This window comes from Oreochromis niloticus, linkage group LG18 (genome assembly GCF_001858045.2).
Source record: "Oreochromis niloticus isolate F11D_XX linkage group LG18, O_niloticus_UMD_NMBU, whole genome shotgun sequence".
NCBI lineage: Eukaryota > Metazoa > Chordata > Actinopteri > Cichliformes > Cichlidae > Oreochromis > Oreochromis niloticus.
This window is the reverse complement of record NC_031982.2, coordinates 17,543,558-17,560,549: the sequence shown is the minus strand read 5'-3', so window position 1 is coordinate 17,560,549 and position 16,992 is coordinate 17,543,558. Positions and strand designations below refer to the sequence as shown.

General features: G+C 41.3%; 1 protein-coding gene across 2 annotated transcripts in view; it reads right to left on the bottom strand.

Moving 5' to 3' along the window:
- Nucleotides 1–694: 694 nt before the first annotated feature.
- Nucleotides 695–16,992, bottom strand: part of LOC100706702 (tensin-3) — a 33,587-nt gene continuing 17,289 nt past the window's right edge. The window contains exons 13-27 of one of the 2 annotated variants that reach the window (XM_003437889.4): nt 13,901–15,088; nt 10,007–10,164; nt 9,794–9,911; nt 9,249–9,332; nt 7,718–7,847; nt 7,068–7,591; nt 6,885–6,971; nt 6,680–6,811; nt 4,609–4,704; nt 4,066–4,143; nt 3,857–3,934; nt 3,466–3,634; nt 3,321–3,389; nt 2,948–2,977; nt 695–2,829 (exon numbers count right to left, since the gene is read on the bottom strand). In XM_003437889.4, the coding sequence (XP_003437937.1) occupies nt 2,685–2,829; nt 2,948–2,977; nt 3,321–3,389; nt 3,466–3,634; nt 3,857–3,934; nt 4,066–4,143; nt 4,609–4,704; nt 6,680–6,811; nt 6,885–6,971; nt 7,068–7,591; nt 7,718–7,847; nt 9,249–9,332; nt 9,794–9,911; nt 10,007–10,164; nt 13,901–15,088 (3,086 nt within the window). In that variant the 3' untranslated portion in view covers nt 695–2,684. The remainder of the gene's footprint in view (nt 2,830–2,947; nt 2,978–3,320; nt 3,390–3,465; nt 3,635–3,856; nt 3,935–4,065; nt 4,144–4,608; nt 4,705–6,679; nt 6,812–6,884; nt 6,972–7,067; nt 7,592–7,717; nt 7,848–9,248; nt 9,333–9,793; nt 9,912–10,006; nt 10,165–13,900; nt 15,089–16,992) is intronic. The other variant, XM_019347706.2, reaches the window with a different exon arrangement.

Genomic DNA, 16,992 nt, shown 5'->3' with positions numbered 1-16,992 from the left:
TGTCTCTTTATAACTACACTGTACCCATCATCTGATGGCTGCTTTCAGCAGGATAACAAACTATGTCACTAAGCTCAACTCATCTCAAACTGATGTACTGGCCTACAATCACCAGACCTCAATCAAACAGAGCAAGTTTGGAATGTGCTGAAACTGGAGATTTACATCATGGATGTGCATTTAACAATGTACATTATCAAATGCACAATGTAGCGTCACATAGTACATGTGTGACGCTATCATGTCAGCATGGACACGTTAAGAAGAATTAAAGCAGCGCTGAAATTTAAGGGGATCCAACACAGTGTACCTAATACACTGATCTCTGATGGTATATCATTTATTTCCACTGATAAAATAAATGTACTGGGTCCATAGCCTTTTCTGAGAAAATAGCCAGATACCAAATACAGTGAAATGTTTATATAGAAGCCTAAAGCTAAAATGCCTTAGCTATCAGTTCAGCTGATGTTGCTAAGACCTGAAAAGCTGGAATTGTGCTTAGAGTCTTTGGTTTAGCAGCATTCGTCTGCAGCCTCCCTGCAGTTACGACAAACTCATAATATTCAAATGTATTCAATATATTTCAAATGTGACAATACCAACACCATTAAATTTACAAAGTTACTCCTAATAATCCTAAGCTATTTATTTATGTATTTGTTTACTGGATTGAAGCCAACCAACAGCGGTATATTCAAATTTCATTTATTTGCTCCTTTGCTGGTAGATATTACCATCCTGGTGTCTCTATACTTACATAAAGCTGCACAGCATAGCTTAGCACAGAGGTACAAGGACACAAGACAGAGCTAACCTTTTTCTAATAAAAGGGAAACAATTACCCAATCTACCACCGCTACAGTTCATGCAAAAACCAACAAACAGCCTGATATTTACAGCTCTGGGTACAAGGCTAATACTCCCACTAGTTGCTGAATCTAGTGGATCAAGATTAAATAAATGTTTCATTATGTTTATTATTTACAAACTCAACATAAACATGGAAATGCCCATATACAAATAAACCGTTCACATGTAGCATGTTTTACACTGAGGCACAGTATTGAATGAGATAAGTATGAGGTACACATAATAGGTCATGGAAAATGATAAGCGTGCACTTGATGCAAGAATAACACCAGCTGTTAGTGTGGTTGTCGATCCCTCTCTGGATAAAATGGTCACCCAACACAAATCCATTTCTATGGTCATCGTCGTTTATACAATGTGAACAATCAGCTGGAGTACAAACAGATTTTTCCAGGAGCAAATGTGTATCATTGACAGATGACTAGTTGAGTGTGCTAAACACTAAACCCATTTGTGCAAATTCCAACACTGACCTCTTTCTTTCTTCTTTGTTTTCTTTTTAATAACAGCATTTGTTCTTTTAACATAGCAGCCTGTCTGTGGATGTGTGTTTTTACACATTTAGTATAAATGTTTATATATTAAAAAAAAAAAAAAAAAAAAGGGTATGTGTACACTGCTTTATTTTTGACACTGAAAGATTGCAGTGTTGTTCTCCATCTTCAATTTGTTACATATTTGATATGTACAAGGATAATCCCAATGCTATTCAGGGCGTGTGGACAGACACTCTGGCTCGCTTATACAGCACCTGTGCTGTCGTGAAATCACTGTTAATTCGATCTCCAAGCAGCCCTAGAATTGGGACGATCGACTCTTTACTCAGAGAACCGAGGTTACAAGGTAACCCTACGTTATTAGTCTTTTGTACCATCTACGCAAAGTACTGATGTGTTTTTAATCAGTTACTGTCAAAGCAGAATATATATGTATATATATATATATATATTATGGTTTCATTAAAATATCTTTCTACAATTTTTCTCATTCAAACACTCTTACACGCACTCACACGCACGCTCACACTTTCATTAAAATGTTGACAGCTTTAAAAGTGGTCATACTCCAATACATCTTATGACAAAATTGATTTAACACATTCAAAAAAGCCACTTACATGCAACACATTTTACAAAAGGACATGTTAAAAAAAAGCAAAAACAACATTTACATTGCATAGATAAAACAATCATGCATGCGATGAAGGTAGGCACAAAGTCCAAATCATACACATTTGCAACACTGCTTTTGCATGTTTTTAAATCCACAGAGAGATCCTGCCTGCTTGGTTAGATGAGGTGTTTCTACATCAGATACAACTAAAGAAATCTTAATGAATGCTTGCATGAAGTTTTTTTTTTTTTTTTCCTTTCTTTTTTGGTTAAATATGTGAGAAACATACAACAATGTAGGGTTTTCTTGGTTGGTCCATAAAATGCTATGAATGACTAAGAAAAGCAGCTTTAGTATGAGGAACTTAAAACATGTTAATAATGATTGTATTACTAACTGTGTAAGACATTACATTTGTAAACAAGGTGAAAATGATAATGATTTTGTTATGTAGCTCATTTACAGTTCATACACTCAAAGAAACAAAATTTTAAAAAGAAAGTTATTTATACTTTTCGATTAAAGGTGTCACTGAATGTCCTCGTACAAGTGATCACTTTAAATTTGCGTGTTTTTCAGTTTAAATTCAGATCATCACCATCTCGAGACATTATATTTAGTCCTTTCTTCAGCCTCTCAGTCTTTCATTCGTTGTTCCAGACGTTGCAAACGTCTGTCCAAGTGATCTGCTCTGTCCTCTACTTACTCTTATGTGAACCAATCATCACCTTCGACACAAAGTTGACAATAGCGCTTGCTGGCTGCTCGGGGTCATGCTCAGCAAACAGGTGGCATATGTTGTCCGTCGAAGTGCCAGTTTTCCTCGCCACAAAGCCAAAGATTCTGTAGAGGTGGAGCAGTGTAGTTAGTAGCATAACTGTCATCTGCCTGAAACAGGCAGTGCACCTTTAAAAAGAACTGCTTTCATTGTCTCTGTGCAAAAATATAATTATCTACTTACCTTGCTGATGGGCAGCCATCTTTTTTCCACCTATTGGAAGTAAAAAGGGATAATAGTGTCATTTTTGCTACACTGAATCGTACTTTCCACCTAAATACTTACATTCAAAAGTGTCAATTAGATTTGCATGAAGTTATTTAATTTAATCTTTTGCCATATTTTGGATTTTCCCAGATACTTTAGAGAATAAAGGCCATCAATGCGACTTGTAGTGTAAAAGGGATTCAAGTGGTCAAAAAATGAAAACCATATTAAATAAATACATACCCATCACCCATTCACCACATGCAACTGACATACTTCTCTATAATAAATAGTGAAACACAAATAGCAAGTGGGCATGTGGTTTTGACATTAAATCAACAATACTCACTTTCTATCTTGAGGGTCCAGAGCACAGTATATTACTGTATTGACATTGTAATGCCTCCTGAAAAAGAGCCTAAAAGAAGCAAAATTATGGTAAGAAATGGCTAAGCTATGCATATATGAAGAGTGCAAAAACTGTGTTTACTCACTTTCTCTGGTTGTCAGTGAGGGTGATTCCCTGAGAAGAAACTTTGAAGTGGACCACAGTGGAGGTTGGTGGAGCGTTAGAGTTCAGGACCATAGTGGTGGCCTTCTGCACTGCCTGGACACCCGTTAGTGACTCCATTTCCACAGAGCCCAGGAACCAAACATTACAGGCTGCAGCAGCAGACAAGTTCAAAATTACACTTGGATTTGCAAAGCGCAAATAACGGCAAAACAAGTGCATTCAGTGACACATGGCATAATAACAGGACAAGGAAAATGGCTCATTTCTACAACAGAACAGCACACAGAGATTGCGTCAGCGTTCGTATAAAGTCACGCCACCTGTTTGTGACAGTGTCTTTTCATAGCAACTGATATAACAAACCCGATTACCTGCTCCCTGTTTTAGCAGCTCAGCGGCAGAGTTTGTTACTGATTGCGACGTGTTCTCAACGACATCTTCAAGAGGATCTGCGAACAAGAAAACAATGAGATTATCCAGCAAAAAAACCTCAACAGTTACATCAGCAGATGAAAACACTAAGCTGGCAGACAGTTAAACATAGAGAGGCAGATGTTGGTAGCCACAGCTTGAATACTACCTTTGTCAGGTATGATAAGTTTACAGGGCAGGGCCAGAGGAGTGATTGAATGTTGGTAGACCAATGCAGTTAAGCTTCCTGTAAAACAATAGCATATTAAATTAGAATTATAGTTATATATCTGTTTTGGTTAATGACATGTTTATTTAAAAAAATGCAAGATTTTATGCAAAAGTGCAAAAGCTTAATTTGCAAACTGTCAGAAAAAAAGAAAAAGAAGGAGATAAACACAACAGAGAAAACAAACTTCTATCAGCACGATAAAATAAAATTCTCATCAGTGGAACACTTAATTTGATCATATCTATTCAATAGTTGCTATATTTGAAGAAAGCGGGGCACAAAAAATGCCACAGAAATCAGACATAAACCATGAAACACTGTATGGATAAATTCCAGTCTATCGCAGTCTATGATCTATCATTATATGGCGTTCATGAAATTCTCCTGCCCTCTACTGGTGATGGTACAATGCAATTTCTGTAGTGTAGCCAAAAATCCAGATGGTGTCACTGATGTGTGCTAACCATGTAAAAGTCTTACCAAAATATGGCTCATTGGGGCAACCCTTCAGCCGCACTCCTTTCTGTGTGCACTCAATCAGAAAGTGGCGCACTAATTCATTTGACAAATCTCCTCCTGTTAGAAAAAAAATACAGAAATAAGTAACTAATTATAATAGTATACTTTCTTTTTAGCAAACTTTCTTGTATTTGAAAATCTAGAATTGGGGGTGTCAAACTTGGCACCCCTGGAGCCTGCCAAAGGCTCCTGTCTGGCCTTTTGCAAGTTTGAAAACTGCAGGGAAGTCATTAATTATTCCTTTTTCTTTCTTTCGGAATAAAAAACACTCGTGTGCACTGCTATTCCTCGTTGTTTGCATTAGAGAAGTAAATTACTAGTTCCAAAATAGTCAAAGATGATAGAAATCTGTTGTGATCTTTCATTTGTAACTCATAGCTAATGAAACATATTGTTAAAACTGCGCTTAAATTTAAACTTGGGCTGTTCATCATCATTTTTGTAAAGGGACAGTTCAAGAAATGCAAACATTTTCCAGAAACGTCTTTACACAAAAGAAAAAAAAGAACATACACATACGAGTTATAGTGAAAGGTTTTTCCGACCCACTTCACATCAAATTGGGCTCTATGTGGCATGCAAACCAACAAATTAACCTCTGCTCTACACTTACTCTGACTTGCATAACATCTCATAGCAGTTATCTCAGTACCACACATAATTTCCCTGCCTTTAAGTGTTGCGTCAAACACATTAAATTGCTACATTCATTCTCTAGAGAGATTAGGTGGATTATGATTCAACAGAAGCTCTTCTGAAGGGGTTGGATGAGCGTATGTGAGGAATGTCTTGATACAAAAGCTTGGAGAAAAGCCTGCTCCACAAAGTGGGTTGGGTTTCACACTTATAAGCAGTCACAATACCCAAAGCTCAAAGTCTGGAGATGGTCTGTGTCATGATGTCACCACAGGTGCTGTTGGATTGAAGAAGGGTGAAATCAAACAAAAGGGCAGGTGTGAATCGGGGAGAGGGGCACATGAAAGGACTGCAGACAGGGCATAAGGGCATCCTTTGTGCCCCTCAGAATAAGCAGACTTTTTCCTGACACACTGTGTGGGGTTTAGTGTTCTTTCTTTTCCTTTTCCAAATAAGAAAATTGGGTCTGTATTGTAACTCGGTCAGTATTTCCTTACATGTGGAAACAATCCAGAGAATGTTTGACCAGAGTCCTCTAGAGACTGCGTGTTTGTTACCAAAAAAACAAAGAAACAAACAAAGAAAAAAAAAAAACCTTTAGCCTATTTTCTAAATATGCTAAACCAACAAACCAGGAAGTCGATGACCAAACAAAAATCTTGTTTTGACCTCAGTTGTGGGACTGACAGACTTCTCAGAAAGAGAGTTACAGTATGTGGGAAAGTGCACTTGCACAAGAAGACACTGCGATTATAGCAGGCTTACAGACCCAGCACATCTTTTGTTAACGAGCGAAACGTTAGCTGTACATCTAAGAGTATCAGGCAATAGGGGTCCCTTTGGCATCGTGATGATGATGCCCAGGAGAGAAACACAGAAAGACAGGAGTTCACTCACAAGCAGAGGGAAAGAGGGACTCTTAGGTTCCACTGTGATGGTGCGCACAGTGGGCTGTAACTGAAGATGGCTTTGTCTGTGCTTATGCTATGCACCATTCCCAGGACTGTCCATACCACTGGACCAATCTCTGGTATATTAACTATGAATAAAATTCTGTAATACCGTGATGTCTGTTTATTTCCCTAAAATATTTATGTATGTTGTGAATATGTACAATACAAATACAAAAAAACTGACCCAAATGATCCAATTAAACTATATTGCATATTCCAACTGAACAGAACTGAATTTAATTTAATAAAATTAAGTGTTGAACTGCTTTGCTTGTTGTGATTTCTGTGGTAGAATCCCTTCCACCCACTTCCAGTGTCTTATGCAAAGTTATTCACACAGATTTTAACACAATATTTAACACACAGACAAAAAGCCAGCAAATATGTCTATCCCAAATGTTGAATTGGTCATGTGGTCTTTTAATCACCCACATGTACTATACCTTTTTTGTTCTGCTGAAGAACTGAGGGAGGGGGTGTAGCCACCTTCATAGCCAGACCGTAGGCCCCCCTGAAGGAGTGGCTGTCCCGCACAATAAAGCAGCCCGGCTCCTTGTCTTTCAAGACTGAAATAGCTGAAGAGAGAGAAACAATGAAAGTAGCTCGAGAATTTTCTTAACAAAAAAAGTGTTTACATTTGGCACCTACCTTGATCCCTTGAGATGTCTGGCTTGTACCAGAATTTTGATGTGTCCTGCACAAATTTTACAGTAACCTGCTTGTTGGCTAGCACATCTGGAAAACACACAGACAAAGAAAACGACATAAATCACTCAACAAGCCGTATGACACCCACGAGGCTTTTAGTTTCTTTAGCAGACCATAGCTTACCTGGCAGAGGTGAGGCTGTGCCTGGCGTCTGAGCTGACAAGTCAGGCAAGATGTTAGGGAAAGGAATACTCAGGGAGCTACCACTGTGGGGACTTGAGAATCCACTGAGGGCGGGAGAGGCTGTTCCCAGCGAATGTTCCCCATCTGACGCCCTCTTCTTTTCAGGCAGAAGGGGCGGCTGCATTTGTGCTAACTGATTCTGCCCATCCATTGAAGGTAAAAGATCCCTGTCCAGGTTTGGACAGTCTGTGCCATAGCCGAGACATGAGTCATCCTGTTCCTCAAAGCTTTGAGCAGGACTACGGTTGAGAGCATAGTTAGCCATACGGCTTCGCTGGTTGCTTCGAGGAGAGCTGTGAGCATTCGGGGCAGGGTGGATGAGAGGGTGGTTAAGGGGAGGAGAGTGGTGGCCATAGTCCAGTGACACGGAGTGCTGCAGAGCTTGTCTTGCAGAGGGGTAGCTACTCAAAGAGGAGTGGTGGCTCAGGACAGGATGCTCTGGCCAGTGCTGGTTCTTGTTTGAACTGAAAAAAACAAAACAAAAAACAAAACAGATTAAGGGAGCATTTTATTACTGCTGGTGTTAACACAGGAGCTAAAAAAAAAGACTTACACAAAACTTGGAGGTTTTGTGTAAGTCTGAGCTCTACCTGTCTGTCTGCTGAAGGCTCCCAACAATAGAGGCAGAGTACGAGGAACTTTGTGTCCTGTGGCAGTTAATGGAGGAGTCTGGCAAACTCTCCACTCCGAAATGGTTGATCTCTGAATATTCCCTGGGTTCTGTTAGAAAGCACATTTCAAGGTATGCATTTTATAACTTTAAAAGAAATTAAACATAAGCAGGGTTAAGTATGGAGAGAAAAGCTGAAAAAAAAAAAAAAAAAAGCAGCTCTGAAAAGTTTAAATGTGCAAAAAAGAAAAAAAACTTTCTGCAACACGTGAAATAAATCACAGGGGAAAAGGTTGGTGTTCTTTCAAGTAACAAATACTTACAATTGTAGTTGAAATGTAACCAGAACTGTTCGTATGACCTTATACCCACCCAGGTGTTCAGCAAATAAGACTTAACAGTAGCTACAAATTAAACGCCTACACCAACAATTACCTAAAGCTTTATTTCAGTCAGTCTGGGCACACTGACATCCCCAAAAACTCAAACTGTGTCTTTGCAGGCAGGTTTTCTCCGGGTTTATGGAAACAAGAGGTGCAAAACTGAAAGAGTAACTGGTTTCTTCTTGTCCCCATTTCCCCTTGTGTACACAGAGACACTTTCATGGGGAGGAGAAGTTGTTTTTCTTGTGCCATGCTTCCTGACCCACAGTAACCATGGAGATGTGGCAGGGCTGAATGCAGCGATTCTTGCCTGAATATCTGAGGTAGTAAGAGGCACAGCAGGGGCACAGATCTGCTCCCAGGACCTACAACCTTTAGACATACTGTAGATCTCTATGGAAACAAACGGGTTTGATCTATAGAGGGATTTTATCTCTGGATTGGATCAAACACCAGACTTTAGATTGACGTTTAAATCAGTTTCATAGTTTTGAGAGAGCTCTATGACAAGGAGTAAATATAAAAAAAGGTAACATTTAAGAATTCTGGAAAGTCCACCAGGCCTGTAGCAACAAAGTGCTATAAATGCACTCTTTCTTAAACTCCATCCATCCGTCTCTAAAAACAATCTCACAGTCTGGGTTTTTTTCTGCACTGGATAAAGCCCAAAGAAAAACAAGAAAAACATGAAGAAAAAAAAGATTTTAATATAAAAAAAACAACACAGTTATGTCCCAAAAAAGGGTTTTTTTGTGCAGGTCGTGACCATGCAGACATTCTTTAAAAACCAACCATGAAGGGCAGACAATGGTTAGGAATCTCCCTGCTTTTGAGACAACTTCTACCATCTGTCTCAAAACTGCTGAAATTGCACAGCAAACAATGCAAGCATTATTATAATGTAACGCAGGAAAAATCCAAAATGCCTGTCCTGTCTCTTTTGTAATGAAAACATGCTAAAAAAAACAAAACAAAAAAAAAACATACACTATATATATTATTATTGTTTGTATTGTTGTGTTGTTTGTTTTTCTATTGTTTCATTTTAATTTCTCAGAAAAAGAACACACACACACACACACACACAAAAAAAACCAAGCTCAGTTTGAAGAACTTTAAAGAACCCACCGTGGTCGGTTCTGTAGCCTCCAAAAGATTGCATGCTGGGAGATGGAGTATTCCTGTGGTGAGTCACTTCTGAGAAGTTTTTCACTGAAAACACAAAGCACATGAGCATGGGACATTTAACGAAGGTCGCAAACACACATTATCAACTGCACTGAGAAATCCGGTGACAGTGACAGAGAAAAATAAGCTGTTTCCCCACACTGGTAGGATCATCGCCCACCACTGCCTGTATTCACATGGAGCACACGACACAAATCAGTCACATTCTCAATTCTGGAAGTAATGGATTGGGTGAGGGGTACATCTGAGTAAAGCGTCCAGCAGGCAGGGAACAGACCATCACTTGCTTGCTGTGAATATGATGTTATTCTCAGACTGCACAAGCAGACAGAGGTGGAAATCACATGGGTGCCAAACTGCATTTGTATCAGAAGGCTGGTTGATACTTATTCCAATTTTTCTATGGTGGTAGGCATCTAGATCATTCCACACATCTCCCTCAGGCCTTTAGTGCATGTATGAAAACTGAACTGCAGTCTACTTACCATAAGGTGTTGGTGGAGAGATGGGGAATGCAGGAGTGGGTGGAGGTATGTCACTACTATCTACATCTGGGCCATTGGATCTGTAATCCGCACTGTCACTTCGATAGAATATGGAATGCTGAAACAAACATTACACACGTATGTATAACCAGAACTGAAAGTTAAGAGGGAAAGAGGTCACTTACATATACTGCACACATGTGCTGTATCTACCTGGGACTGTGGTACACAGGGGGGGTATCTCCGTTGGCCTCTGTACTCCTCTGTTTCACCCCATCTTGAGTTACAGAAGCCTGGATGATCTATGACGTCCCTTCCTTGGCAACTCAGAGTCCGTGTTATGCCCACTCGTCCTTCACTGGATTGGACAGCTGCATACACACAGGTAGACAGCAGCAAGAAGGTCATTAAATGTTAACAGATTTACATGCATCACTGCTTTCAGGGAAGTGAAGTGCCTTAAAGACACCGATGAGAAACAGTGGTGCTTTGACCTTTGGTACCTTTGAGGAAAGTACGCACAGTGCAGACAGTGTTTGTCTAAAATGAATTCCTAAAAAACTTTTTGAAGCAGTATGGTTACAAAGAGTAATCACAGTATTTCTAACACTTTTCTTCTGATTACAGTGAATCAAATGGCAAATGTCTTCAATATGAAAGCAGTTTAATGTGTTCCACTCCAGTCTTCACGTCTGTCATGTTGTAAGTTTTTAATTACATCTTACTTAGACTCATTGAATCAGACACAGTATAGCACAGGAATAACAATATATTATGATAACACAATTGCGTTTATCATAATATAATTAGGCTTTATGTGGAACAGTTTGGGAATGTGTTACATCTGAATTTGGGCATGCACAAAAGTGAAAAGGTTTGCCACTTGTGTAATGTTTTGAGTGGACAGCTGAGGAATGTCGGAGGTCTAGCTAGATGGTGTTCAGTGTGTATTCGGGGTGAAGGGTGTTCAGTGTTGTGACTGCTCTGAAGAGTGCGGCCACTCAGCACCAGGGTGTTAATTTGGGCCCTCCCAGTGAGTTCTGACCTCTCAGGCCTGAAGAATGCTAATGCCTGGCCTCATTAATCACTTTGTCTGAGGCAACTATAGATGACACAGACAGAGCTGTATTCATAAATCACATTATTTCTTCTTACTGCAGGTCTATGTAGAGTACTTTGCAAAACTCTTGAGCCACCCCTTATTTCTTTATATTTTTCCTTCTAAGGAGCCAAATCTCTAATATTTTGAAAGTGGTCTTGAATAGTTCTCCAGGCTTTCTGAAGGTCTTTGAAAGTTTTTCTTTGGACATTGGCTGCTTTTTTTCACCTTATGTTCTAGTCCTTGTAGCTGATCATTTTCAGAGGATTTTTTGCTTGTTAAACCACTTTAATCATTCAAGCATTTCGGCATGTTGGACAAGTGGAGGAGAAAAGAAGAAGTGCTATGTCTAAAAAACAAGCAAACAAAAAAACCCCCCACTCTACAGCCGATGACTAGTATCTGAAAGTCTTGTCCTTAAGAAATGAGAAAAAAACAAGATCCAGTAAAGACCTGACACAGGACTCGAGATATGCATCTGGCCCTTCAGCTGATCTGCTGTCCATTGAAGCCTCATCAGAAATGGTTTCATGGTTTCAATGGAGGGGAAGGAAGGGAAACAGGAAGAAAAGGCTGAGGTATGCCACATTACGTAAGATCTAGACCGAAAATCAGAGGCAACAGGTCATATGGAGTGAGGAATCACTATTTGAAGTGTATGGAGGAGGTCAAGATAGAGGTACAACAGGAATAGTCTACAGTCATCTGTAAAACACGGTGGAGGCTCTGTCATGATTTGGGGCTTCACTTCAGCCAGTGGTGTTGAAGATCTTCTCAAAGTTGATGGACTCATGAGTGCAGAAAAGTGCCGTCACCATCATCATCAGCAATACAAAGTGGAAAGCATCTGATATGGAACACTACCAGTAATCATTATTACACAAAAGGCAGCCAACATCCAAAGAAACGCTTTGAGTATCCTTCAAGAAGCCTGGAGAACTATTCCTAAAGGCTGCTTAAAGAAATGACAAGAAAGCTGCCCAAGAGAGCTCAGGTTACGTCGACGAATAAAGGTTGTCATACCAAAAATCAACTTTCAAGCATGTTAAAATTATACAAACTCTTTTTGGCTTATTGACTGTATTTCTGTGTATGTTTGCACGAAGATTATTGCACTTATTTCCCCATTTACGCCAAAAATATAAAGAAATGTGTGGTGTGCGAGGGTCTTCAAGGCTTTTGCACAGTACTGCGGCTGAGTAGAAAATAGGTATATTTGCTCTGTTTGTAAGCATGAATTTGCCAACCAAGACACATTCCTCCAATCCTTCAGTTTTTAATGCCATTATTTCTGTAACCTATCATGGCTTCAAGAGTAAGGATGGGATGGGAAGTATAATACATTATCTACAGTATTGTGGGGGGGAAAGGGATACCTAGACAATTACCGGTAAGGTAGTTTGTGCCATGTTGGAATTATGTTTCTGAATGCCTTCTAATGTTGCTTGTCACTTGACCAGGCTAATAATGAATTTCAGATGATCATTTTTAGTTAACACTATAAGCAAGCAAACAATAATTAACAAAAATAAAAGCAAGGAATCTGCATGTCCTATTCAGTTCCATTTGCAAAATAAAAATACCGTAACTTCTCTCCATAGCCCTAATGTTCTTTTTACACCTTTTAATGAAGCTAAAAGGCGCAACAGTTAGTGTTATGCTTAAAAGAGTAACAGCTTGGAAGCTACAAGCAATAACATGATGAACACAAGTAAATAAAGACGTGATTGGTCTAGCTGCATAGATCCTAGATGCAACTTTGAAAGCACAAAAAAAGGCCCAAAGCATGAACTTCTTTAAACAGACATCCTTTATCGTGAAGAACTTTTATAAACAAACACTCTTATGCTTCCCACAGGTTATTTGCAAATGAGAAAAGTTAGCGCCTTTGGCATTTTTTTTTTTTACTTGGAATGGTGCACCCATGTAGTGGATATGTGCAGACAGGTATGCCTGTTGAATCAAACGGAAAGAAACATCGCCTGCGGGCTGACTTGTTCCTCTTCTGGAAATTCCTCAGGCCTCCCTATTTTGTGCCCCCCCTACAACCACGAATACATGCTGTAATTCATCCACGTAGATATATTCAGAAACCAGCAGAAGCTATTTATTAGAAATGTGAGGCTGTATTAAATTTTACTGCTTGTAGACAGAAGCAGAGAGGTACGGAAGGAGATAATGTGAATTCTTTTGCAGCTTTTCAAGAACCTCAGCATGACTCCAAGAATCAGTTTCAACTTGAAGGAAGAGGAAATAACTTTATCGTTGTAGATACTATAGCCATCATGTTGCATAACCCGTGTTTGCTCAGCAAGTCTAACAACAATCAAAGCAGATGTTTCAGCATCACAGAATCATGGATAAGAACTCAAAAGAAAAGATGGAAGCGTGATGCTGACTACAACCGGCACGCAATAAAGAAGATTAATGTTAAATGAAGGAATGAAGCGCACATGTCAAACGTGGTGCTTTGAACATCTATACACAACAATGAGCTTTCAGTGCACGATAGTCACTTATTGTGGACATATCTGTGTGCACACGATGAAATCTCTATTAACAAACACTGAGACGGTAAGGTTCAGAAGAGAGGACGATAGCTGCTCTGTGTCTTCATGTACCACACTGATCCCGCCCTCAGATAGCTAAACACACAGCTAAAAACAAGTCAGGACAGCGCTCTTTCCTCAGAAAATATCTGAAAACATCTGAAAACCTGGCAACAACCCTGCTATTTCTGCCACTAAAACACGCCAGGTGGGAAGGGGAGAGAAGGTGTGCTTTGTTATGTTCGCTCTTGAGTGAGGTGGAAGAAAAGCTGATGGTGCTGGAGAAAAACAACTTGGGATGAAATAGGTCTTGCTGCTTATATATATATTTTTTCTGTGTTTATTTGCTGCATCAAGGCAAACACCTTCCCTGTCTGAGGTTAGTCATACATTTTTTTCCAGGACAACACCACATCAACACCATCACCACCACCACCACACCCAGACTGACTATCTTACCTGTCTGCTGTGTGCTTTTCAGGTCTGCTGAGTTATTATCGCTGAATCTGAGGTTGATGCCGTTTGAACATTTGCCGACGGAGCCGTTGACCGGTGCCCCACCTTTTCTCTTAATGGAGCTGCCGTGGCTCGGCACAAACGTGGGATCCAGATCCATGATCAGCTGATTGAGCTGGTCGATGGAGTTGTCGATGTCCTTCGTGAGAGATTTGAACTCCTCATCCCGTTTGTTGTTATTGTTGTTGTTTATCGACGTTTGTTCTTTGTGGGGTGCGGCGTTTCTAATAAGATCTGCTGCAGAGTCCCTGGTAAGGCCCTGTGGTTCAGCGGGCAGGCCTGCTTTAGGTAGACTACCACCCTGCTTGTTCCCGTGGAATCGATTTGCATCGTTTCCATCCTCTGGCATATAGGTAAAGTGTTGCGCGGCAACCATTTGCTGCTGCCGAACCCAGGACTGTGTGGAATAGCTTCCCTGTCTGTAGACATGCTGCTGGGGCACAGGGGCATTGCTGGGATTAGAGGAGGCTATAGAGTTGCTCCTGTAGCTCAGACAGCCCCTTCTAGCCTCAGCATAGGATCTCTCATAGTCCTCGATAGGATGAGGTGCGACATGGTGGATGTGGTGTTGGCTTTGGCTTTGCTGCTCCTCCCCTCCGGGACTCCCAAAGCCATCTGACAGCAGGGAGTTCTGGCTGCTCTTGTGGCACGATGACGACAAGGTTCCTAAGCTGTCCACACTGTGCAGATCGTGACCTGTAATGACTTCATCATCAAGAATGTCTGTTTCCCTCTCTCGGGTTTGTGGGTCTCCATTGATGTGCACCTGCGCTGGGACTACCTGCTGGACGCCCACTCTAGAGCCTTCGTCAGTCATCTCCTCCAGTGACGGATCCTCAAGGCCAAAACCACTCAGGAGGCGCTTTAGCTGGACCTTTTCCTGCTGACTTGGTCCCTGGTTAGCTTTGACGGAGGTGGTGGTGGTAGCGCTGGCGACAGGTGTGGGTTTGTCCGCCCACAGGGAAGTGCTAGATAAGCCTGAGTCACTGCTGACAGAGAGAGCGTGGTCACTGTGGTCAGGGCTAGAGGTGGCGGAGGTTGTGCGCGGCCCTTGGGCCAGCGCGACGTCTCCTCTGGTGGGGCTCCTCTTGTTTGCCGTCCTGTCCTGTGTTAGGCCTTGAGAGCGTGGTGCTGCAAAACAGAAGAGATGCGGCGCTTCATACAGTCAGCTGGTATGGGCACACACAGAGACGCACAAACAGCAGAGACTCACAAACACAAACGGGACAAGAAACCACAGACAGAGAAGACTCTGTTAACAAGAGGACTCACTACAGACGCCAAACACTCACGCCTCACGTGACCATGACAACAGACTACAAGACAGAGTACGAGAAGAGAGAGATGCGACTTATAATACTGAACTGAGACAAGTCATTAAATTAGATGTGTTGGGAAAAAAAGTGTAATGTTATGTAGGCTCAACCACATATTTTTTCTGTAATCTAAACTTACTTCAACTAAAGATATTCTACTCATCCTTTCCCATTAGGCCAACAGTTAGAGTGCTTGTTTAGTAGTAGCAGTAGTAGAGTAGCGTGTATAACAGGCAAAAGGTGGTCTTCATTATATAGATTATATACGAGATGTGAAGTCCTCTGTCTTCTGCTGCAACAGTCGGACAGCTGTGGATCTTCTCTGACCCCTGCATTCCTCACCCAGCTGTGATGAAGCCACCCAACTCCCTCGCTCTTGCCCCTTGACCCTCAGCATATGTCCAAACAAGCTCCTTAATCCTCAGAAGTAACAGATAAATCTCTAGAGGTCAGTCATTTTGAAAGGCCGAGCTAAATCACGGCATGCACGACAATAGAAAAATCTGGTTTCAGCCATGCTAGACATCTTGCAAAATGAGGTCTGGAGTTGAATTCCAAGGGTGAGGGAACAATGTTGCCAAGTAAGCAGAACTGCCGTCTCACTGTCACTCTCCCTCCGCTACAACAAAAGAGAGCAGGGAACATGACTCCTACAATTCTTCCTTAGCCTACTGCTTTAAAGTACTTGCTTTTCAGTCAATCCACAACCAGAGGATTTGAATGCCAGACATGCATGATAAAAGCCCACCTCCCTCTCTCTGCATGGCTCCCCCCCAGTCACGCAAAATGCACTTTTAAAAACTGCCTTCAGGCATGTGCTGCTGGGATTCTTTTTGCCCAGTCTTGGTAGAAATTCCTTCTACTAAGGTTTAAGCAGGTTTGAACCTCTAAATCGGAATACTAGCCATCTTTCTTCATCAACCCCTCTCATCATCACCCCCCCCCCCCCCCCCACACCTTGCCTCCTCCTTCATGGCCACCCATTTGGCTGCAGAATAAAATCTCTTACCTTCACTGTCCCTGCCAGGTAAGCAAACAAGACAATCCCAGCCTCCGGTGAAATAAAACTTGAAGAGCAGAACAGGCGATGAATGCACAGAGGAGCAGACATTGCTTTTAACACGCAGGTAATCGTAAGGGGCAAATTCAGAGACTTCGAATAAGTTGGCCCTGCTTTCTTTCACTGCCAGGAAGGTGTTTGCACTCTATACAAGGGAAGAGGGAGGGCTGGGGTGGTGGCGAGGGGGGACCTTGAGTTCTCCAAATAAGGGCAGAGGAATGTAAACAAGTGAGGCGGGACTAAGGAGCTGAGGCGGGCTGGAGGAAACCAGCCCGCCTCAACCTCTTGCCCTGTATTAGGGGACTACCCCATTGGGTAGAGAAGAGGGGGAAGAGAAAAAAAAAAAAAAAAAATCAGGAGATGAAAGAAAAGAGAGAGGGCAGGCCAGAGAAGATCAAAGAATGAAAACAACATTCTTGTACTTCAAGAAATTTTCGCTCCTCAAAAAGACACTTTTCAATTAAAGCAGTCATTAGCGTCTGCAGGGAGCTCGGGGCAAATTTCACGAAAAGTGGCAGCCAAGTTTGTTTTTCTTTTACTCTTGTGTGTCGTGAAATTACACGCCCGATGCCCTCATGCACAATGCAGGCAAGAAACAGATGTGCCTCAAACCCAATTACGGGGTTCACGCATTGTTTTCAAAACAGTTTTACCAATCT